The 25,931-nt window shown below is 31.0% G+C and overlaps 1 protein-coding gene across 1 annotated transcript in view; it reads right to left on the bottom strand.

The window, feature by feature from the left end:
• The window catches only part of TLL1 (tolloid like 1), a 171,693-nt gene that overhangs the window by 54,027 nt on the left and 91,735 nt on the right, over positions 1-25,931 (bottom strand). Inside the window, exons 6-9 of the mRNA XM_011363716.2 lie at positions 24,362-24,540; positions 20,964-21,069; positions 15,389-15,513; positions 8,800-8,915 (exon numbers count right to left, since the gene is read on the bottom strand). Coding sequence (XP_011362018.1) covers positions 8,800-8,915; positions 15,389-15,513; positions 20,964-21,069; positions 24,362-24,540 — 526 coding nt within the window. The remainder of the gene's footprint in view (positions 1-8,799; positions 8,916-15,388; positions 15,514-20,963; positions 21,070-24,361; positions 24,541-25,931) is intronic.

The following is a 25,931-nucleotide window of genomic DNA, read 5'->3' as shown; positions in this document are numbered from 1 at the left end:
TTATCAAAATGCATAATTTCTAAACTATTTTTCTGTAGATCTCAATATCTTTTCTGCTCCATCTCTGAATACCAATGCAACATTGAGTTATTCTTAGGACATAATTGGGAAATAAATCCTGGTTTTCCCCCTTAACTTTGTATTTGCTTTAAGTCTGCTACAAATAGGGAATATTACCACTGCCTGATATTACGTTTCATTCATATTTGTATTCTCCCTATAGCAACCACTAGGGTTTCAACTCTGTATGATCAGACAAGAATTCATTTATTACAGCAGAGACGGCCCAGCTACAATACAGACACAAACAGTAGACCCCAAGGCTCATTATGTGGCTTCCCTTTGGGATTTAAAGGGGAGTTTTCTAATGGTGTGTAAATAGTTTCAACTTCCTCCTGGATAAGGAAAAAAAATCAGCTAAATTGAAAGTATGTACACATCACCATATTTTATTCAAAATTAAAACAATGTGTTTGGATTGCTAACAAAGAGTTAATATTGGAAGTTTGGAACACACACAGGCACAGACACACACACACACACACACACACACACACACGTTTGGAAGGGCAATAACTCTAAACAGCAAAGTTTCCTATCTTGTTTTTAATCTTCTATTTTAAACACCAAGCACTGTGGAGTAACAAAACTGGCCTACTTTAATATAAAACACAGAGTTCTTTAGAAGCAGAAAATGTAATAAAGATAGGTTTTCTAAAATCAAATCTTAGCGCTCTGATGCAGAAGTAAGATGCTGGCCTTTGACTAAGGTTGCTATTAGAATTCATGCTTGAATTACAAATTATAAGCACTTGGAAACTACTTGGTTGTTTTATATTATGCTATTTTATGTAAATATGCTGCATCTTTTTTTCTAAGAACAGCAAAATAAAAACTTCCTTAATATATAAATGTTTTCTTTCTTATGATAAGTATTACCATTTATCAGTTTAAGATTACCACAACTCCCCTGAAACATGAGATTGAGGGAGATACAAGGAATAGGAACAATTCTAAGATTTCCTGTGATCATTTAGGAGTCTTAGTTGTTATTCTGCAAAGTTAAACTGATATCATTGTGGTAGAGTCTGCTTATTAAAGACTCTGTTTTACAATGCTGCACTGAGGATCTTGAAGAAAGGCAGATCGACAGTCTAGGGACCAGATGTCTGCAAGTCTCCAGAGAAAGATAATCAATGAACTTTCTGTCTGCACAATGAAGACATTTCTGACTACCTAGATTAATTCCACGAGCAACACAGAAAGATCAACTGGAATAGCACTTATACCTTATGGTGCTGAGGATGGAGAAGACAGTACAGATCTGTCAATTAGGCTAATATTATTAAATAGCTCTTTAGAAAGATATCAGAATCGAAAGCAATAAATTAAATAGATTTCTGGGCTCCAGCCAGAAGAAGCTTGGATAAGCCTCATAAACTCTCCCAGGAGGCTACAGTTTTCTTCTTGGAGGTACTAGGGGCTAGAAGAACGGGGCTCAGTAAACGATACTCCATGGGCCAAATCCAGCCTGTAGTCAGCTTTTATAGAGAAAATTTTTTTGGAACTATTCCTTTACATATTGTCTAGGACTGCTTTTGAGAAACAATAATAGAACCGAGTATTTGAAACAGACTGTATAGCCTGCAAAGCTAAAAATATTTACTGTATATCCTTTCCAGAAAAATTTGCCAACTCTTGGGTCATTAAAGTTTTTCAGCTCTGAATTGTATCATACTAAAGGGAAAAATTTGCATCTTTTTCTGCAACTAGAAGCTGTTTATGATTGGGAGTCAGAAAACGGGTTAAAGTTCTAGCTTCTCAGTTTGTCAGTTTACTTAAACTTTCTGAGCTTGAATGAATCTTCTTACCATAAAATAGAGGTCATCATATCATATCATGCTGATGTCAGCAGAATTAAATCAGAAGGATTTAAATGGATAATATGTAGAAAAACACTAAGGTAATCTGAAAATAGTAATATTACTATTTTCATGGTCCATATTCAGGCATCTCTCACAATATAAATGCTGAAAACAGTTATGAAATAAATACGAGTATGAATCTATTTTACTTAATCCAACTATGCTGGGAAACAAAAATATCAGCTTAATTTTAAAGTTTCACAGAAAAATCAGCATCTCAAAATAAAAGATTCTTACCTTAAAATCTAAAAAAGAATAAACAGGAAAACACGTGCTTTGTTTCAAATCTCTGCCTTACAACAGACTAATTGTGTGACTCAGGTAGATCCCTAATCCATCAGGGATATATTACATGACAGGTGAAAAACAGGAGCTGGATTATGCTATGAAAATAATTTTTCTACTTAGATTTATATGATAACATCTGGATTTAAAAATTTTGATTTGTCATTGACAACTACTCCTCACAGGAACATTTTTTATACCTCCCTTTCCTGAATCCCCACTCTACTCTATCTATTGATTGCAAAATTCTATAGATGATACTCTGCAATGCCCCTAAAAATGTTCTCCTTCCTTTTCTACTGTCAGTGCTCTCCATGCTTCTGCGAATTAACTGCCATAGCTCCAACAAGATCTGAGCTCTCTCATCTCTGCAAATCCACGACAAGTTGTATCTTGCTTTCTTCAATTATTTTTCAGAGCTTGCCTATTATCCTACTTAGCCTTGCCTTTCCTACATATGTATAAGACTCCTGATAGCAGAGACTTCTTTCACACACCAGGAGACACATTTTAATGGAATCAAAGATTTATCTATAGAGTAATTGTTAAATTTAAGCAGTACCTTTGGCAATATAAACATTATATTGTAAATTGATCCCATATGTGAAAACCATTAGATGAGTGGTTAACAGGAAACTTTTTGCAAAATGAAAGTAGTCAAATGAATAGCTTTTAAACTGCTTATATAGGAAAAGAAAAAGTATTAACCATATTCAAGACACAAGCAGTCTACCCTTGTTAAAAGATCAATCAGTTCTGAGAGATGAAAGAATCGATATCATATGCTTTTGTCAGCTCAAAACAGCTGCATTCTCAGGTGTGCAGCCTGGACTGTTACCAGCATGCACTGCTCAGCATCAAGCACGACCTTAGACTGGACAGGAATCTGTCTCTATCTTGGCAGGCTCAATCCTAGGCAGACATACACGTGCATGGACAATCTCATTTTTTTTTTTCATTGTGGTAAAATAAAATACACATAACATAAAATTTACCATTTTAACCATTTTAAACGTATAGTTCTGTAGCATTAAGCATATTCACATTGTTGTGCCATATCTTATTTTTTCATGATATTTTCCCTCCATAACATAATATATGCTTATTATAAAACATAAAAGGAAGAAGAAGAAATAAAACCTATATATAAATCCATAAGGGGGAAATAAACATTGGTTGGGTATATAGTCTTCCTTGATACTGTCTCTAACATATGTATTTTAAAAATTAGATCTTTTCATGCTTATGATTTTTAAACTTCCCAAAATATTGTCAACATAATCCTCTAGTGCCAGGAAACACAGTCTTTAAAAAAAAAATGTTTGTAACAAGGGTGCCATGATATTTTTAGATAACAACTCACGTGATTATCTTCAAAGAGATAAATTTAGTGACAGTTTTCTCATTTTTTACCATGCTTTATTTCTTCTTAATAAATATAATTTGATAAAGAAATTATCGAATAAGCCTTTCTCTTTTACATTGCTCATTCTGCATGTTTTTGTAAAATAGAATATTTAGTCTTAAAAAAAATCAATTAATTTCTTTGGGTTTGCAAATTTTATTTTGTTTTAATATTTCCTTATTGTAAGTGATTATCTTTGCATATACTCAGATAATTGCTCTAAGAGAAATTTTGTGTTAAAGTGTAATCACATTTTTCAAAATGTGTTATAGATTACCAAAGTCCTTCAGAAAGGTTATTTCAATTTTTACTTCCAGGAGCTGTGTAACCTCACTATCATTTGATATTATCATTCTGTTCCTTCTTTGTCAATTTGATAGGTGAAATACAACACATTTTTGTTAGTTCAAATAGCATTTCTTTGATAAAGAGTGAGAGTAAACAATATTATATATTGATTAAATATCTATATGCATTGCTACTTCAATAAATATTCTACTTCCTTAGTCATTTTCTAATGTGATGTTTATCTTTATTAATTTAGCAGTTTTTCATATATGCATATATCAAACAAAATAATGTGAATTAGAATTTTTTAGGATCGTTTTATGGTTTTGAAAGAGGATAAAGATGTTAATTAAACATGACTCCTCTAAGAAAGTAAGCTGGTAGAAAAAAGATACCAAATAATAGAATATGTATTTAAAACTTTCAAACAAGTAGAGAGAAAAAAAATTAAATGAGGGAAAATAAAGCTATAATTTAATACATATGAAGGCAGAAGGTAAAATAAAAGAAAGTGGAAAGTTTGGAATGCAAGTAAGAGGTAATAATGCATTGGTAATCACAATAAATGTAACTGCAAATAGCACTCTCCTTAAAGGCAAAATTTCCATTTCCATGGATTAAATTGGAAAAATAATAAAACTAAACTGTTTGCTGTATAAAGGGACATACCTGAGACACTAGATCATATAATGATTGAATATCTAAAGCAAGACAAAGACATAATAGGCAAAAATATTAATTTAAAAAGTATATCTTTTTTAATATCAGAAAAAACAGAGTTTTAACTTAAACCATGACTAGCAATAAAAAAGATTCACTATATAATGATAACAGTTTATCAGGAAAATGTAATGTTATAAACATATATGCATATGACATGTAATACAACACAAAATATATTTAAAAACTTTAAAGAGCAATTAATAAACCTACTAAATAGGGATAAATATTAATATATCTTTCTATTTGATAGATGAAAGAGTCAAAAACAATAATATAGAGAATATATAAAAAACACAATTATAAAGACTAATGTGCTGAAACTAATACAATATTGTATGCTAGCTATATTTTAATGTATTTAAATAAATAAAAGACTAATATAAACATATAGACCTTTGCATCCAACCATTGCACAAAATATATTTTGAAGCAAAGATTAATTTTTACAATATTGATTACTTTCAGGGTCATACTGCCAACCTCAAGCTATTTTGGATTGACATAAAAACTATGGTCTCTCACCAAAAACTGACTAAAGGAGAAAAAAATAAGAAAAGGAATATTGGGAAAATGTCATATGTTTACAAATAAGAAAAGTGCATGTTACTGAAAAATATGTGGGTTGAGAAAAAATAATAAAAGACATAAAAATTAGAAATGAAAAATAACAAAAATACTATATGTCAAGGCAGTAAAATTCAGATAAAGTAGTTTTTAGCAGAAAATTTGTAGACAAATGTTTGTATTGGAAAAGAACAGGCACTTGAAATTAACAAGCTAAACTTCCAACCTAAGAAGAGCAGAATAAAACAAAATATTAAAAGAAATAAAATAATAAAAGCACAAGAATGGTACCACATCACGCCAGTTAGAATGGCTATTATCGACAAGACAAGAAATAACAAATATTTGAGAGGATGTGGAGAAAAAAGAACCCTCATGCACTGAAGGTGGGAATATAAATTGGTTCAGCCACTATAGAAAACAGTATGGAGGTTCTTCAAAAGGTTAAGAATACAAATACCCAGTAATCCCTCTTCTGGTATCTACCCCCAAAATTTGAAAACTTTTATCCGTAAAGATATATGTACTCCTATGTTCATTGCAGCATTATTCACAGTAGCCAAGGCATGAAAACAAACTGTGTCCTTTGATGGATAACTGGATAAAGAAGATATGGTACATAAAAATGGAATATTATTCAGCCATAAGAAAAAGTGAAATACTGCCATTTGCAACAACATGAATGGATCTTGAGAGTATCATGCTAAGCGAAATAAGTCAGATGAAAAACGACAAGAACCATATTTCGCTCATATGTGGGATGTAAAACAGAAAGCAACAAATAAACCAAAAACAAAATTCACAGACACAAACAGTACAGTGATTCCCAGAGGGGAAGAGAGATGGAGGGAAGTTGGAGGGTAAAGGGGGTCAAATATATGGTAATAGAAATAGACTAAACTTTAGGTGAGGAGCACACAATGTAATATACAGAGGGTATATTACAGAATTGTACACCTGAAACTTATATAAGCAAATTAATCAATGTCACCCCATTAAATTTAAAAACAAAAACAAGCACAAAAAAACACAAGAATAAAAAGATAAGTTAATATTGTTCTTTGGTCACTTAGAACAATACAATTTATTCACTCATCATCACACACAATATTAAGAAACATAATAGGAAAGATAATAGTTTTGTTGATTTCTTCCTATTTGCATCATTTTGGAAAATACTGTTTTATTGGTAATCATACAAAAAAATTGAATTACTATGACTGCTAATGATATGGGTACTGCAATTGGCAAGGAGGAACAATTTTTTTTCAGATATTATCTGGCTCTTATGAGCCGATTTAATTTGATTTAGCCTTGTTCCATAACTTTTATATTCTACGTTTTCTTTTCAAAAATCATGTGTAGTTTTAAATTTGTTCTGAAGTTTTATATCTTTTATATTTTGCTCTTCAGCATTTTTTTAGAATGATTTTCATAATGTTTTCCAGGGGCTTACTCAAAGAATCTAAACAGAAATTGAACACTTATAACTATATTACAACAGACATATGTCTTAAATTAAAAATAACTATATATATGTATGCATTCATGTATCCCAAGTCATTTGTAAAATCTATTCTAAGTCACTTGTAAAATGTACATAAAAATGTAAATTTTTTTATTTGCAAAATCTATTTGTTATTACACAAGTGTTTCATTCTCTTTTCATTGTGAGCATTGTGACATCCTGCACAGCTCCATACCCATGATTTTTCTTAACAACATTCAGTTATCAAGAACATCAAACTTTAACTGCAACTGCATTCCCACCAAAACTCAAAGTATATCTGAATCATTACAGATGCATTAGTCATAGGCAAATGATAAAATTTTTTTAATAACTAGTAGAAAATAAAGATTAATATCAATACAATGTTGGTCTTGAAAAGTTAGCATTCTAGACAGAATCCAGAAATTAATAGACTCTATAATTTCATTTCTTAATAATTTTAAATTCTATAACCAAACTAAAAGAGGAATCTCATGTCTTCCTTTTTAATCCTTATATGTTTAATTTTGTTTTCTTGTCTTAATGTGCTATGACTTTCACCAGACTGTTGAAAAAGTGGTGTGGTGGACATACTCATCTCAAAGGAAATACTTTTAGAAATTCCTCAAAAAATAATGGTATTTGGAATAGTCTTTGTTAATTCTCTTTATAAGATTAAAAACGTATTCTATTTCTAGTTTGCTCAGGGTTTGTTGCTAAATCATTAATAGATTTTTTTCTTGATTTGACTGAGATACTCATCTAATGGTGTTTGTATACATATGCACATACATATAAATTTATACATATATACAAACATATAAATAATATATAATACATGTATATACATACACATGTATATACATCTGCGTTTGGAACATATATAAATACTATAGCATATATATACATACACACATGCATATACGTACATGTATATCTGCATTTGGTTTGGTAATTTGGGAGGAATTTTACATCCAAATTCAAGTGTGAATCTTGGTTAAAATTTTCATTTATTACACTATTCTTGTCAGGATGGCTATCAGTGTTTTGCTAGCCATACATATAGAAGAGCGTATCTTCCTTTTTATTCCCTGCAAGAGGTTATATAGGATTATACTTATTTCTTATTTTGTTGTTAGGTAAAACTCACTGATTAAGCATCGGAGTGTGAATTTTTATTGTTGAAAAAAAATCTAATAATTTAATTAAACAATAATTCAACTTCTTTAGTGGTTATAGGTGTATTCAAACTTTTTATTTCTTCTTGAGTAAGAATTTAGTAAGTAATATTTTATAGTAATTTGCCCATTTTATCTACATTTTTAAAGCTATTGATGTAATGTTAAAATATTATTTTATTCTCATTTTGATATCTAAAGCATCTATGATTATAAGAATCTTTTTATTCTAAACATTATATAACTGTGCTTTCTTTATTATTCTTTTTACTCCCTTTCATCCATTTACCTATTTTTCTAAGTTGTTTCAAAGTACCAACTTTGTTCATACTTTATACCGTGTTATTTTTATGTTATTAATTTTATCTTTTATTTATTACTTCCTTCTTTATGTACCTTTTCATTTATTTAATTGCTTATTTTTCTAGCCTCTATAAATGGCTGTCTACCTCATTAGTCTTGGGTATTTCTTATTACCTAATATAAGCATTTAAGTCTGTGCATTTCCTTCTAAATATTGCTCAAGTTGCATCTTATAGGCTTGATATTCAGTATTTCTATTAAATTACAGTTGAAAATAATTTCACATTTTTGTTATAATTTCTTCTTGGCTGAATTGGATATTTGATATATATTTCTTATTTAAATATGTGTGATTTTTCTAGTTATCTTTCTGATACTGATTTTTAACTTACTTTCATTGTGTCTGAGAACATAATTTGTATTATTTCAACCCTTTAGAGCATTTACCATTATTTTTTAAAAATTATATCTTTCAAAAAATTCCTAGAGTTTGAGCAATTTCCATTATAAATTTTCTATGCTATATAGTCTCTTATTTGATGAACCTAACAAGAATAAAAAATAAAGCAAGTTATATTTGAAAGATGAACCTTTATACTTATATGAGACTGAAAGAGAACTCTTGATATTATAAACTACCTTCTCCCCTGGGGTCACAGAAACTCTCCAAATGCAGTGTGTATAAGAAGGGTAGCCATTTGGAAATCCTGGAGAGGAAAGGTTGCCGTTGGATTCTTGTAGGGTTTCTCCACATGCTGAAAAAAAAAAAAAATCATACATTTGATTTTAAAAAAAAGATGACATCTATGTTTCCTAAAAAAAAAAATAAGACTATTCTTTAATTTTTGTGAAAGTTGTGTGATCATAATTAAAACCTTGAGTCTTCTGGTGTTAGACAAGAATATATATTTGTGTTTTATAAAAGATTTTTCCTTTCTAAGTAATTTCTTTCTATGCCTCTCTTACCAGAATTTCAGTATACTTATACAAAATTATGAGATAAATAATGTGGCATGCATAAAGTTCTTCCTCACGGAAACCTTTGCCATTCATTTCTCAAGGAGCCAGTAGCCAATCTGTAAGTGACTCATATTTCAATTCAGGCCAGTGGATAAATAGTTGATGTGGTTCTAGGATCACATGAAACATTCCATTAACATATTCAATGTAAATTGAGGCTAAGTTCAATAGTGAATTCCATATGAAAGTTGGAAAAAAATCTTGAATAATAAGAAATAACTAATAAGAGTAGCAGCAAAATGTCATACACAAGGAAAATTTTTCTCAAAATAAGCACCCAAAATTGAAAGATAAAATCGTCATAGAAGACTTGAATTTTCCAACAGGATGTAGACATTTATTTACTCTCTTTTTTCTGCTGATCATAAGCAGAAATCTCTGAAAAAGCAATTATATTTTTCTCTTACTAAGCCTGTCTAATTTTTTGGAATTAATTACCAGTCATCTGAAATAGCAACTTATCAGCTTCATAGCCCTAAGATCTGTATGATTGATATCTCTAGGGCCATTTCAACAAAGGCAGAGGCAGAATGTAATTAGCTCATTGGTTCAGCCAAGATTAGTGGTCAGAACCATTCCTGCTGAATTTGCAAGACATGGTATGAGCCACATAAACCTAGGATACTTTAAGTATCCTTAATTCAAGAATCTCCCCTTCACTGCAGCCAGTCATCTTTAAACCTTTTACTCAACAATTTGAAAGAACAGTTCCTTCCCTCTGAAGAAGAATGAAATAAAACCTGAGATATTACCATATTATTGAGCCATAGCTAGCTACCAGCAGGTGAACTCTTGTCTCATCAAATCCTCAATAAATCATAAAGAGTTCTGTATATCTTGAGTTAAATAACGAAAGAAAGATGATGACTTTGAAAACACAAACTAGAACTATAAAAGCAGTCTGATATAATGTATATATTTAGTTAAAAACATAGATATTATGTTTGCACAACAAAATAAATTTAAAGTAAGAGTAAGTAATGTTTAGTCTGATGAAGAGGCAGATAAAAACAACTTTAAAACGAAATGAAAATGTTCAAGGTCAAAAATACATAATTCAGCACTTTTCATGAATCATCTAAGAGCACTTGATAAATATAACATTAAAAGAACCCTTAGAAAAATAAAAAAATTTTAAGATTTATTAATGCAGACAATGTGCTTCTTCTAACTAAAATCAGTTTAAATGCTAGATGTCATTTTGCACTTGAGTGAGTTTCAATAAAAAGAACTATAATTCAAGGCAGTTTAAAAATAAATTCTGTAATGATTGAAAACTCCACTAAGCCATATGGAATGCTGGTACTGTCTTTTCTAAAGTGCAATTAAAACAATTAAATATATTGAATCTACAAATGTAAAAAAATAATAATGCCCTGATAAAAAGAAAACAAAAAACTCTCTAAAATGAAAAAAAGAATATAGCACATAATTCAAAAATTTATTAAATCTATTATATCGCACCTGCTTATAATGTAAGAAATACAAATAACTATAGTCAAGTTGTAATCTATTTTCCTCAGTAAGCGTGGTTGTCCCAGGCTATGTAATTTCTACTACAGAAGATTTTCATCAACTTTCCTAAACATTAATGCTCAAATATAACATTTTATATTTAATGCTCAAATATAAAATGCAAACTTTATTATTTAAAAAATTAAAGAAAAATGAGCAAAGAAAGTGTGGCACTACTAAATTAAAATGTGTAGTCTGTCCATTTACTCAGCAATGTATGTTGATGTGAAAACAGTCATGTACTACTTATTAATTATGTCATACAAGTAAATCTCAAAAGCTTCGACCTCAGTTTTCTCTTTTATAAAGTGTCTATCTTATTGATATGAACTTTATAAAGTTACTTTGTAGGGGTCAAATATTATGATGTCCTCAGTCCTCTTTTTAACCCTCCCAAAGGGTTACCTCTTCCAAAGGTAGAAAGATTGTGTCTTAATTGTTAGAATGTTCCTTCGAATTACAAAATGAAGTCATATTCAGGAAAAAAGGCATAAAAGCATACAAAGGAAAACTATTATCGTCACTGTCCTAATCAAAATTACTCCAAAATACAATTCCAAGGTTAAATTTATATCTTTTTAGGCAGATGACATGATCTTATATGTATAAAACCATAAAGATTACACATACACCCACATGCAGAAAACTGTTAGAACTAATAAAGTCAGCAAAATTGCAGGATACAAAATCAACATACAAAAATCAGTTGTATTTCCATACACTAACAGTAAATAATCTGAAAAGGTAATAAAGAAAACAATTCTATTTATAACAGCACCAAAAAGAATTAAATGTCTAGGAATAACTTAACCAATGAAGCAAAATACTTGTACACTGTAGTTTGAAAACTATAAAACATTGCTGAAAGAAACTAAGGAAGACACAAAACAATAGAAAGACATCCTGTGTTCATGGATTAGAAAACTTAATATTGCTAAAATTCCCATTCTAGCCAATGCAATCTACAGATTTAATGCAATCCCTATCAAAATCTCAATGGCATTTTTACAGAAAGGGAGAAAAAAGTCCTAAAGTTCATATAGAACTATAAACTCCGAATAGCCAAAACAATCTTGAAAAGAACAAAGCTAGAAGCCTCATACTTCTTGACTTCAAAATATATTACAAATCTACAGTGACTAAAACAGTATGATATTGACATATAGACCAATAGATAAGAATAAAGGGCCAAAAATAAACCCACTCATATATAGTAAGATGATATTCAACCAGGGTGCCACAACTACACAATGGGGAAAGGATAGTCTCTTCGATAGATGGAGTTGGGAAAACTAGATATGCACATATAAAAGAATAAACTTAGACTTTTATCTGTCACTAAACAGAAAATCAACACCTAACACTTACATGAAAGGATGATTCTAATTCTCAGAAGCCTCTTTATTTTACAATATCAATTTATTTTATATTCTTCCTAATTTTACTGTTGCTTGACATATTTAATTAAGAAAGACTGAGGGAATATTAGAGTGATAGTTGGTATAAGTCCTAAGTAGCTAGAAGCAATAAATTCATTGGGCTACAGAACTAAATTAAGAGAAAATGCAAAAAAAGACCAGAGATTATTAAGAGTTAAATTAAGCAGCTTAGAAATAAAAAGGGACAGTAATCCTCAGATTAGATCAAGGTAGAGGAAAATATATTTAGAAAATGAAAGTCACAAGAAAAGGAAGGCCCTGCTAAAAGCAAAGAGAACAAGAGAACAAATTAGTCACTTATGAAGAGAAGAAGACACACTACAACTCATACACCCTAGGAAGGTTCTCATTCACAAGTAAACTGCAAATTACTGGGATAAAGAGGAAATAAATGGTTGTAACAATGAGCCATTCTATGCTCCCATGTGAATATCTTTTGTCTTGAAAGTATGTAGGATGCAAGGGATTACTGTGACAGGCAAGTAGCATTAGCTACTGTCCATTAAGAGGCCTTAACTCTAGAAAAGCTTAGAAGCTGTCAAAAGGACACAAGACTGGCCTTTAGGGCAAGAGTGTCCAGAAACTTATTCAGTTCCAGTGTCGAGTAGCTCTCTGTTCCCCTTCTCTTTCCTTTCTGGACCTATGCGGTCTGACAATGGATGACTGTCGTCCATCAATAGAGTGCCAGGGCTGTAAAGGATCATAGTCTTTATTTACACAGCAACGCGCAAGGGGATTTTTCTTGCCTGCTTCTAAAGTAAGAGCAAGAAATGGCAATTAAAACAATTCTAAACTAAAAGAAACATCCTCATTCCATCACCTTAATAACACACCTTTCTTCCTGTATGGAGCTTTTTTTTTCATGATGAGTATGCATGGACTACATAATAAGTAAGTGAGTTTTCACATATAAGCCTAATTTATATTTTTAGCATATATAAGTAGATAAATATAATAATGGATTACGAGTTATTTATAAGCTTGAAAGTCCCATAAAATTGACAGTTTATATTGTTTTAAGAAAATTAAAAATACATATATTTGTAATGCTGTTCCTCTTCTCATAGATAAAAACATATTTTTTTATGTTACTAAAGGAAAAGCAACAGTATTTGCAGCCTGCCTATTGTGACCTGTTTATTAGAAACTTGCCCTCTTGGACTCAGAGCCCCACTTATCACAGACCATAAAAGCCACAACCTAGGATATCTAAGTATAAACCCGGCTGGTATTCCTTTCAAGATTAAACTCTAAGGAATAGCTCTATAAAATGCAGAAATAATAGAACTTTTAACATTAAACTGATACAGAGAAAAAGTTGAAGTAAAAGGTAGCCAAATACCTTTGACTGGTTCTACTCACCAGCAATTTCTAACAAAACAGTAAGACAAACTCCATATGCAGTTTTATAACCCTTCTTCTCGGTATAAAAAACAAGACAAGCAGATCTCCCTTCATAAAGTCTTACTTTCTTCTTAGATGATTCGCAGATCAGTCCTCCTATTCAGACTTCTACCTATAGTTATGGATCTTAACCACTATTCTATTGATGCACTTGGAGTTACTGTTAAAGCTACTGCATAGGTGTAGCTGAACTTGATTTTGCCTATGGCAAGTATATTTACACCCACATCATTAGTGCTACCCATTGAGAAAGAATGGAGAAACTTAAATACATAACCACATGGAAGGCTTAGAGCAAACAGCCCGGGGCAGAGGGAGGGAGTGAGGAATGGAGGAAGGGAGAGGGGGTGGCAGAGGTGTGGGCTCAGTGACTAAGAGGGACAGAGAAAAGGACAGAAGAGAGAGAAAGAGTGGGAGTTGATTGGTGAACATTAAGAAGTCCAAGAGAGGAAAAAGTCATTCTCAAAGACTTTTGGGAACTAAAAGTTGATATATTCTTTATTTTTAAAATATAAACATACGTTTCAGCTCTCCCTTATGCCATGCAATTTATAAGCTGCAATACAAAGACTTGCTTTTTGTACTGCTTTGGAAACAAGATATCTTTCTCATTAATGATAGTGACTTCTTGAATGTGGTTTTATCATATTAAACAAAGCAATGCACGTATTATTATATTTCAAGTAAGAAAATAGCCCATTTATCTATTTACATAATTAAAGTCTCAAGTGAAAACTATACTTACTATTTTCCTGTTAATAACTAAAAGATTCAAGAGCCATCAGTTGAAAATTAAATTGCAGTGTCATAAATGAGATTATTTTTTGATTCCTGCTGACTGACTTTCAGTGTGTTAATCCATCTCTAGTGTCTTTTTAAATCTAACGTACGTACAAACATATTCAGAGAGAGAATCAAAATGGGTTGGTATGTCCATTTATTTAATTGCTATTAATCATATAATCGTTCCCAAAATTTTATACTTTGAAATTTAAAAAGCATAGTTCATCCAGTACTGCCAGAAATTAGCCAAGGATCACTCATGTCTTTTGTCACTGTGGTGCCATTTACTTATAAATTTATCCTTCTTATGAAAACTTAAATTAAAAAAATTAATAACACGCATGCATGTGTATTTTACATACACATACATGGACAAAAAGTTTGGGAAAAGTTGTGTTAAAGTTAAACATGCTTCTTTGATATAAGATGTTTCAATGAATTTTGAGTGTACAGGACATGATGTATGCACCATTTCCAATTTGGAAGCAGACTTTTTATTCTGGGACCAATAAGGCACTGATATTCCCTTTGAAATTTATTATTAAGACTTTCCATTAACCTCTTTTTCACAACTTTATCCAGTACCAAAACATACAGGAGCTCACTAGCAACATGGTTAGAACGGATTTTTTTATAACAAAGTTATAAATTCCAATAATAAAACTTCAATTTGTATACCATTAATAATGGTACTTACAAAAAAGATCATTCAGACTCCATTCTTTTTATGTTGACCACTTTTAGCATTTGACTATGAAATCGTGCAACTGTTTAATAACAACTATCAACCAACCATGTTTTCTGCTCCTTTGCTCATTAAATTAAAAGAAATAAAACATACTATCCCTGTGCTTAAAATTTGATTTCTAGCAATTTGTTTTTAATTATATCAGTGGGTGTTCCAGAGTTCTCTCCTATTTCATTTTATGATTACTGACTTTGAACTGAATACGTCACTTGCCAGCATGGAAAGAGACAAGTAAACAGCTGAGCAAACCATGGCTTATTCATCTGGAAGAGCACACTCTGGCACAGTTACGCTTCTGTGTTTTTGTATGGTGCAATACCTGGACATCTATACAGCTTTCTTGCCTGTGCAATATCTCCTTTGCTTAAACGAGTTCTCTGACCAATTGCTGGACGTATGCCATTATCATCACGAGAGGGGAGGATAGTATCCAGAAACATCCCCCTGAAAAAAATTAGAAACAAGACACACATAAGTCAACAAATTAAGACAAATATATTCCTTAGAAGTATAAGATTATTTTTTTCAGACTAGAGTCAATCAAAGGGGAAATACATCGGTGTTGAGCTTTAAAAAGTGTGCCAGACTTTCATCAAAGTAAAAAAAAAAAAATTGTGTATTAAATGATAATCACTTTTTCCTTAGAAATTTATGCTATGATTTTAAAAATCTGGAATTCTACACAGTCCCCACCAAGTACCCCATGGTTTTTGCTTTGGTCTCTCAAGCAGATCTAAGAACCACTTAGATATCCAAGCTGTTAAACAGTTCTCCCTTATAGAGAAATATTTTCTTTAAGACAGCCTACAATAAACATTTTTGAGGTTATTAAAATTATAAAATTCAAATGAAATATACACATATGTGTATGTATATGTTAATTGTTTTAGTTAAACTATTAATTCTAAGAATACTTCTTCCAAGTATTACAGTATATGTTAAAAGAACAAGGAAAAACAAGAGTATCAGATTTTAATAAAACACTTTAAAACAAATTATTTTTGTGATACACACACATATAATATAAAATTTTCATACATATAGAGTAAAATTAATAAGCAAAAAAACCTTTAAGCAACACTCTAATAATGTTACGGTATAGATACTGAGTTGTTTTGTACCCAAGTCGTAATAGAAACTCATATTTTTCTTAATATGCATGACTAAAAATTCTGAATATAGTACACTGAGGACACAGTCTAATTTTGCAATAAGTATCTACATTTATAGCTCTAAAGGAAGTACTGTGCTTAAAAGTTAGATGGACTCGGAGGCTATTCCAAGTAATGAGAAGGATGAAGTGTGTATATGAGGATTTTCAAAAAGAGAGAAGCTTGCTAAAAAAATATTTTAAATTAAAAAATACAATTGTAAAAAAAATATTTTAAATTGGGATAAATGATGGGACACTCTTTCCAAAAGTTTCAAATAAATAAGTGTATTTAAGTTATAAGTTAAAAGAACAATATTTTTGGCTCTAATAATTCCTTCCTTCAAGAAACATTTACTAAACATTGTTTATAGGTCTAGATTTATAGCAGTAAACAAAAGACACAAAAATTTCTCCTCTTGTGATTCTCAGATTCTGATGGGGAGAGAAAGACATTAAACAGAAGAATGATAACTGAGATAGTGAAAATACTATGAAGAAAAATAAAGAAGATAGACATTGATTGTCCAGTGATGGACTTTTAAATAGAGTGATCAAAGAAAAACTCACTTGGAAGTTGACATTTCAACCAAACATGAAGAAAGTGAAGGTTAGGACAACATGGGTAACTGGGAGCAGAGAGTCTCAGCGAGAAACAACAAGAAATGCAACAGCCCAGAAATGGGAAGACCCCTATCTAAAGCGTCTGAGTGTCAGAGAATTTATCTTTTAGCCTGAGGAAACCTGTTAATATCTGGAAGATGATAAACAGAAGAATGACAGGATCTATAAGTAATACGTGACTAACCTCCCTAGCTTCTTGGTAAAGATAATGATCTTTATATAAAACCAGATAACTCAAATGGAGAATGGAACTCTTTAAAGCAAAATCTACATATCTACAGAACTCCATATGGGTACCAGCTGAGAAGGGAGGGAGAGAGAACTAATGACTTAGGAGAACTGACCGTCAAAAGTGAGAGCTTAATAAGATGCAACTCAGGCTAAGCCAGTGCAATTGAAAGGGAAGTTGAGCCAAAGGGTGACAATGACAAATGCCACCCCTCATCTATGCTGCATGAATTAACAGATTATTAAGTAAGTAAATCCAAACTGATGAAGTGTTATAATTTCTGTAGTATTTAGTACTAATAAAATATTCACTATTTTCTATTTCTTAAAACAGATTTGTAGTCTTTGAAAAGTTTTTTTCCCCAGTTTTCAAAAGAGATTCAATTTTAAAAGGTCAAGCACATCTTAAAGTGTACATATTCAAAGCCAGACAATAGAATAATTAATTGCGACTCATTCTGTCTACCGAGGTAACCTGCCTTTCATTCAGAAGGGGGTCAGTCACCCATTCTTTTGTTCTTTCTGTGGTCAGGAAGTTAACTATTCTCTCTGTTGACATCCAGGCCATTAAGCAATGCAGATTCTTCCTGAACACTCTCTGTAAGGCACGATCAATAAGCCAGGGACATATCACAGAGGGCTTCAATTACTAATCTTCATTTGTTCTACATTAGGAGAGTGAGCTGTGTTTTTTAAGAAAGTATAAAATTTTACAATTCTTTTACTAATGAAAAATGGGTAGTCCCAGTTAGCAAGCATCTACATTACATATTATGTGTACATATGAAAGCCCTATATGTCTAGCCCTATTCTTCCCAAAAGTCCCTAAATCTGCTGATGAGCTATATTTATGAAAACGACTAAAAGTTTTATAGACTCCATAGGTCTAGAATAGAAGAAACTGTAAAACTTCAAATATTTACATTAACAGAATGAAGGACAAAACCACGTGCTCAACTAATTGATGCAGAAAAAGCATTTGACAAAACTCGACACACTTTCATAATGAAAGTACTCAAAAAACGAGGAATAGACAAGAACTAACTCAACATAATAAAGACCATATGTGAAAAGCCTACAGCTAACATCATATTTAATGGTGAAAAACTGAAAGCTTTTCATCTAAGATCAAGAGTAAGGCAAGACTGCTTGCTCTTATCACTTCTATTCAACACAGTATTGGAAGTTCTAGCCAGACCAATTAGGAAAGAAAAAGAAGTAAAAGGCATCCAAATTGGAAAGAAATAAGTAAAATTATCTGTTTGCAAGATTTTATATGCAGAAAACCCTAAAGAGTCTACCAAAAGAGCTATCAGACCTAATGAACAAATTCAGCACAGTTTAAAAATTCAAAATCAACATACAAAAAAAAGTTGTATTTCTATATAATGATGAACAATCCAAAGAGAAAATTTAAAAAGAATTACATTTGAAATAGCACCAAAAAGAATAAAATACTTAAGAATAAACCAAACTAAGAATGTGAAAGACTAGTACGCTACATGCTATAATACACTGCTGAAAGAAATTAAAGAAGACATAAATAAATAGAAGACATTCCATGTTTATGAATTGGATGACTTAATTTGTTAAGAACTCCATAGACTCAAAATGATCTACAGATTCAACACAACTCCAATGGGATAGATTGCAGAAATAGAAATACAATAGTCCTAAAATAAATATGGAATCTCACAGGACTTCAAATAGCTAAAAAATTTTGAAAGATGGATAAAAATTATGTCATATACATACAATAAAATATTATTGAGCCTTAAAAAGGAAACGAAAAACCCTGTCACATGCTAGACTACATGGATGAACCTTGAGTACTTGTGCCAAGTGAAATAAGAGAAAATAAGACAGTAAGAGAAAAACAAATACTGTATGATTCCACTTAATGAGGTGTCTAAAGTAGCCAAATTCATAGAAACAGCAAGTGGAACAATGGTATCAGGGACTGCAGGGAGGAGAGGATGAGCAGTTGCTTAACGGGCATAGGGTTTCAGCTTCGCAAGATGAATAAGTTCTGGATATCTGTCTCACAACCCTGCGAATGTACTAAACACTGCTGAGGGTGTACATATAAAAATGGTTAAGATGGTAAATTGTATGCTGTGTGTTTTTTACCAGTAGAGAAAGAGAGAGAAGCTTCGAATACTTTGGAGGTGATGACTGAGAAGTGTTGAGAAGTGTGCCAAATATTTTCTCCTGAAATTCAGTGATTTAAATATATGTATGAGTTAGTGAACATCCTCTTAAAAATCAAAGCAATAAAATAATGTTAATTGGATTAATTCTGACAGTTATATATGGTTACTTTCACTATAGAAATACAAGTTTATTAGGAAAACTGAATAGAATAATCTTAAAACAATTAGACAAAATAATAGGTCAAGGCTGGCTGGCATGCAACACCAAGGCGGCAGGGGGGTTGAGCATTGGACTGCAGGCAGTAACAGCAGATAGTTTATGGGGAAAAAAAGCAATTTAAACATGTAAAATAACTACAGAATGAGGAGAAATACATATTTTAAACTTTGGTACAGATTCATCAGCTATCAAGGATAAAAAGAATAAATTATTTTCTCCACTTTCCAGTACTTCCTGTGTTCCAAAGAATCAAAACACAGTTTAATTCTAAATAACGTACTTCAGCAGCATACAAGAGCCGCCTTGCTGAACCAGGACCCAAATCCCCATTTGTTACATGTTTCTATAAAAAATTAAATCCTAAGCACTGACCTAAAAATAAATTTTTATAACTCCTTAAGAGTCATTTTAGACCAAATTTATAGGTGTATTTCTATCAAAACCTCAATTCAATTCCAGACACAATAAGTATTTCAATACTTATTATATTTGAATATATATGTATGAGTATATATGTATATGTATATATGTGTATATATACCTGAGAAGAAAATAATTTTAAAAATTTTTAACATTTAGTTTTTAATAATAAAATTTGGTCTTTTCAAAAAAGCATAATTTAAAAATGAATCCAAGTATAAGTAATTCATTTACCCATTCTTCTTTATTTTTTACCAAGTATATTTTTTAAAGGAGGGGTTAATTTGATTTTTTTATCTTTCTCTTGATTCTACATTTAGAAACAGATGTTGATGAATTGTGATACAGACAAATATGTGCCAAAAGAATGAGTTGGAATAGACATGAGTATAAAACGAGTATAAAATGAGAAAAAGGGATGACTTCAGTGGTTTAACAGTTCCAAATTCCTTACCTGGGAACTGCTTGCTTTATGACATCATCTTTAGAATAAAGTAATCGAAATCCAAATTTATTGCATTCTTTAAAAATAGAATTCCATCCCTAATAAAATAATTTTAAGGTCGAGAAATGATAAATTTCTAAATTATACGTAGTAAAATATCTTCCTAACATGTTCTTTGAGAATTAAATCACTATAGCAATTTTTGAGTATAACTAGTACTTGAGCTGTAGAAAGTACACAGTGGAAAACACAAGTCACATAGAAAATATGACATTCCAACTCAATGACCAAGTACCCTACTTGACTCGTGAATGCCTAATTTTCATTAAATAATGATTTGCCAATATAACGTACTGAATGGTTTGATCATCATTTTAATTGATTTTTTTTATGATCTAGTAATATAGAAGAGTTTAAATACTTTGTATTGTTTAAATTTTTACTTTGAATTTACGTATTTCATGGGAAATATGAAAGTATGTTTTTAAAACCTCAAATGCCTGGTGTAGACTATAAATGTTGATGAAGTATTTTTGGACTTTGCGGTAGCAATATTTGAAAATGTTTCTAGTTGCTAATGTTAGGCATAGTTTTGTGAGGACCCACATGGAGGAAAGTAATTAAAAGTCAAAAGGTATAACCTGAGACTCCAACCTTGAGAAGGTGTTCCTGGCATAGTGCATGATACTGTCAAAATCATATCTTTCTCCCAGTGAGTTCACTTCTCCAGGCTCCATCTTCAGAAAATTGTACTCTTGACCTAAGAATCAGGCACAAATAACATTTCAGAAGCCTTCTAACAGAGAAGAGAACAAAAGAGCTCTTGAGAGGCCTACATCTTTTCTTTACTAAATGGCTTATCTTCAGGCAAGTTGTAATTACATACTAACACCCAGGTTGTGCAAAAGTATCCACCCAGTACCATTGTGTTTACTTAATATCACAACGAAAGAGTAATACTGAATAATCATTAAAAAGTTAATTTTGGCAAAAAGGTGGATTGCCAAAAGCATACCTTAGGTTTGTTTTCTATGTATATTCTTTTATGTTTTCATATTTGTTTCTTTAAAATCTTAGTGGTTTTTTTTTTTTTTTTCAGTACTGGAGGAATGATTAGAAAAAGTTACATTTTTGTTAATGAGTTTACGACCTTTCTAGTATGATTGCATTTACCAAGACCAACAAAATTTATTTTCTTATTTGCTCTATAATTCTTTCTACGAAACACTGACAAAAAATATGAAATAATGTCTGTATGTACACACAACACAGCAGACTTCAGCTATGTGATTTCTCACTAAAGGTAAAACAACAGCAGCAAATTTCATTCAAAACTGAAACAAGATCCTTTTTGATTAATCTACTCTAAGCTCTACTTGGAGAGCATTTTTGATCAAAAAGAGTATACTTCAAAATAATAAGCCTCCTTCTCGAAGTCATATTCTAAAATGGAGAAAAGTATCTAATTCTTATACAAATTTGGCACCTATCATAGTCACTAATTTTGCATATAACCGTGAAACTAAAGTCTGCACTTGTTAGACGTTGCCCTTGAATAACACTTGATCTTAAGTTTCTGTGCTGGGGCAAGTCATAAATTTGTTGAAGATTAATCTCTAACATGGACTTTTTCATACTAGAATTGCACTGCTATAGTAGTTCCAAATACTCAAGTAATCTCATTCAATAAATTATTTTCTCTAATGGCCTGAATGTTGAGTCAACAAAAGTTTGAATAGCTATAACTAGCTTAGTACTGCATAAGGCATTACATATTTATACACTATTTATACACTTCTTGTTTGTTTTAGGTACGTATTTATTTATGTTAAACCAGAGTCCTATTTTTAAGAGTAAAAATCATTCTCGAAAGTTATTCTCTTATAAATTGTTTGGTCCACATAATAGAGGAAAATTAGTAAGCGTTTAACAGAAAACTTCTTCTCATTTAATTACTAATTGAACTATTTTTCAGAAATTCTTTTTTTTCTCTCCTAATGATATAAAATAAACCTTAATATCTGTTTCAGGACTTAGCATCTTCTATTTTGGGAGTAATAAATTTTCTTTACTTCTCTTTGATAATCAGCATTGCAGATTATTTCATCGTTTTTGAAATGATCTCCTCTCTGAGACATCACATTCATTTATTTTCTACCTCTTAGACCAAACCTTCTTAGATTTTGGGGGGATTTTCTATAAAATCCTGCTTTAAATATTAGTATTCCCCATTTTCTATCCTCAATCTTATTTTCATTTCCCTCGAGTATTTCTCTCCACAGTCAAATTCAATATCAAATTTCTATCCTACGTATATCCTAAAGTTCAGACTCATCTTTCCTTTGTCCGTGAAGCATCTTGACTTGGAGCATCTCAACTTGGATCATCCAAACGCTTCTCAGACTCAATAATATGCTAAATGAAATGATTATTCATCTTTCTCCCTCTCAAAAATATATTGCTTTGTCCATATTACTTAATTTTATGGTGCCATCATTCATACTGTTGCTTAAAAATAAAAACGTGAAGATTTCCCCTCATATGATGATGTTCCTCCCAAAATATTTTTGAAAGATTATGCTCTCTTATTCCTCTTGACCTGTGCTACTTTAACTGAGGGCTTAGTCATCTCATAAACTACTTTTTAAAGTTTCGGACAAATTTCCCTGACTTCAGGTTCATCCTCCCCTTCCCTACTTCTCCATTCTCAGTTAATAATCCCCAAAATCAAAGAATTATTATTTTTTTTAAATCTGAGCTCGTTCACTTTCAATCTTTCAATTATTCTGCAGTAGTTAAAGTATAAAATCTAAGTTCCCTAGCTTCATATAGATCCCCTATAATCTAATCTCCCTAGGCCATCTCCAATTAATCCCCTCGACTCCCTTGTAACTAACCATAGCCACAATAGGAAAATATAAATGATTCAATTTTATGTATTTATAGCTTTGATTATGCTGTTTTTTTCAGCTTAGAAATTCCATCACTCTTCTGTGCACTTAGAATGCATCTACTTTACTTCTGAATTTCAGGTCCATTGTGACATGTCCCTTGACTCTCCAAGGTACATTTTATCATATCTTGTATGGACTCTATGCTACTTTCAACATATGACTATTGTTACTTTTCTTACTCACTTCCAATCATTTATATATATGTACATATCCCACACTGAGCTTTATATTTTTCATGACAATATTACTAACATCTAATAGTGCCTCAAGAAATAATTGGCACCGAATATGTAATGAGCAAATAAATAGATCAAAGCTGTTAATTACAGGAAATTCTAAAAAATTTGATGGTTGTAACTTGAAATTGGCTATGAATAAGTAAATTAAGACACATTTTTAATTCGCTCATACTTGAAATACATACTATCTTATAAGGCAGTTCCAATCAATGAGATTTTTCTTTCATCAATTGAAAGGTACTCATCTTTATAAATTTATGAACATTAAAACAAATAAAAAGCTTTAAAATGAGATTTATCACACATCAACTATCAGGGAAAATTAAATTTTCATTATGTATTATATTTCACATTCTTAAGAATTTGTCTTTAGGGTAGTCAAGGTTAAGAGAAATCTCACAGAAACTATTTGGTCTATCCTGGAAATGACTCCTTTGCCTTAAATTTTCTCTAGGAATCGCCCCTAGTATAATACAGATTCCTATAGTAGCATCACATTTAATGGAAACCCTGGACTCTTTCTAAATTCCTGTAGCATAAATTATAGAACAAGTATAGAAAATACTATAAAAAATATTTAATAATATGAATTTATGATTCAATAGCCTATATCTATTCTTAGGAAACACAGAAGTTTGGAAATGAAACAGCGAAATCTTAAGAAAAAATAACAAGCCTAAAAAAACATATAAGATCAATTTAAAAAAATCGAGGGTATTTTTTAATCAAGCAAAACGTTGATTCTATCATATCAAAAAAGTCAGTTCACATTTTTGAAGAAGCTAAATGACAAATAGTATAAACACAACTAAAAGATAGTCAGTCAACCTTAAACCCAACATATTCTGAAGCCTCTCACCCGGCTGGATGTTTTCTCTTATGATAGTTACATGGTTATCTCTATCTGGTCTCGTGTGTTCATGCCAAAAGCCTATCACATGGCCCAGTTCATGAACAACAATTCCAAATTTATCACAGTTCTTGCCAATAGAGATCGCCTGAGGTCCATTTCCCCGCCGACCTACATAGGAACAGCATCTGGAATAAAGCAGAAAGAGGAGATGATGGTGGAAAGGGAGACGCTGTATGAATTACAACATGATGAAACTTTTGTAAAGAATTGTAGTAAAGTCCAACACATTTAGAGGCAGAACAGCATTTCATTATCAAATATGGCTAATTTCTAGTATCCTGGTAAATTGATATACAAAAAAAGTGCCTCTAAACAATCACTTAAAGTGCCTTTATATGAACTCGCATAGCATAAATTATTGCCTTAAGTCATTTTTAGGAGTAGAAGATAAATTAGAGAATAAAATACTTATTGATTATTTTGTGCTATTATACATATAATTAAACTCAAGACTTATCAACTCAAAAAAAAAGACTTATACAATCCATCTAAACTATTATATTACTTTGTCAATATGATTATCTGGCAATAATCTATTATTTCAGTATTAAATATAAAAACAAAGTTTATCTTTCCTCTTTAAAAAAAAAGAATTAAATGTATTTATGAAAAATGTTGGTTAATCAAAAAAAGGAATTACTTTTCTTACTCATGGGAGATTTCTTTTTAAGAAGAAAACTTTTAAAAGAAGTCAATTGAGGAAAATTAGTTTCAAAAGGTGAATTATCTAAGTTAATGGTTAACTGGTGAAGAAAAAATGACAACTGATAAGAATATGATATTTATGAGATTGTTTCAAATGATCAGGTTGATATTTAAGTGTGACATTCTATTTTACCTTTTGAAAGAATCTCCTGGACTCTGAAAATGTGAAACATCCACGGTATCTTTCTGCAAATTTTTCTCAATTTTTTGACATTTATACATATTCGATGATGTTTTTCTACTCAAAATATAGAAGTTCCATTTATTCGTTTTGTATGCATATGTGTGTGCACACATACGTGTGTGAGAGAGTGCATGAGAGAGGGCACACACATGTGCAAGGGTGGGCACACAGAGATATCCACTTTAAAATATGTTTTAAATGGTATAATAATATAGTAATTACAATACATATATAAATAAAAATATCTAAAACTTCGATAATTAGAGTTTACATTAAAATAGCTTATCAATAGGACCATTCCTCCAGATAGCAATAAGAAGGCACTAAATAATTGGTGTTGAATAGTTGAAAATCACGATGCACCAGACACCAAACACCTCTTCTATTTTATTAAATGAAAAGAGAAAATCGCCAAAAATTAATTTCCCAAATGATTAAAAGAAATTTCAACTAATTTCAGTTTCCAGAGTAAGTATATTTAATCATCCTTTTGATTGCTCACAAATACAAACTGTCATTCTAATTGTTTTGTAAGCTTTTAAATGCCTAAGCCTTTTAACCTACACCATGCTAGTTAAATGAACTAATTTGACTTATTCATGAATCTATTATAAGTTAATTAAGCTT

Source organism: Pteropus vampyrus, unplaced genomic scaffold (assembly GCF_000151845.1).
Source record: "Pteropus vampyrus isolate Shadow unplaced genomic scaffold, Pvam_2.0 Scaffold88, whole genome shotgun sequence".
NCBI classification, from domain to species: Eukaryota; Metazoa; Chordata; class Mammalia; order Chiroptera; family Pteropodidae; genus Pteropus; species Pteropus vampyrus.
The sequence above is the reverse complement of the archived record's forward strand: the minus strand, read 5'-3'. Positions and strand labels throughout refer to the sequence as shown.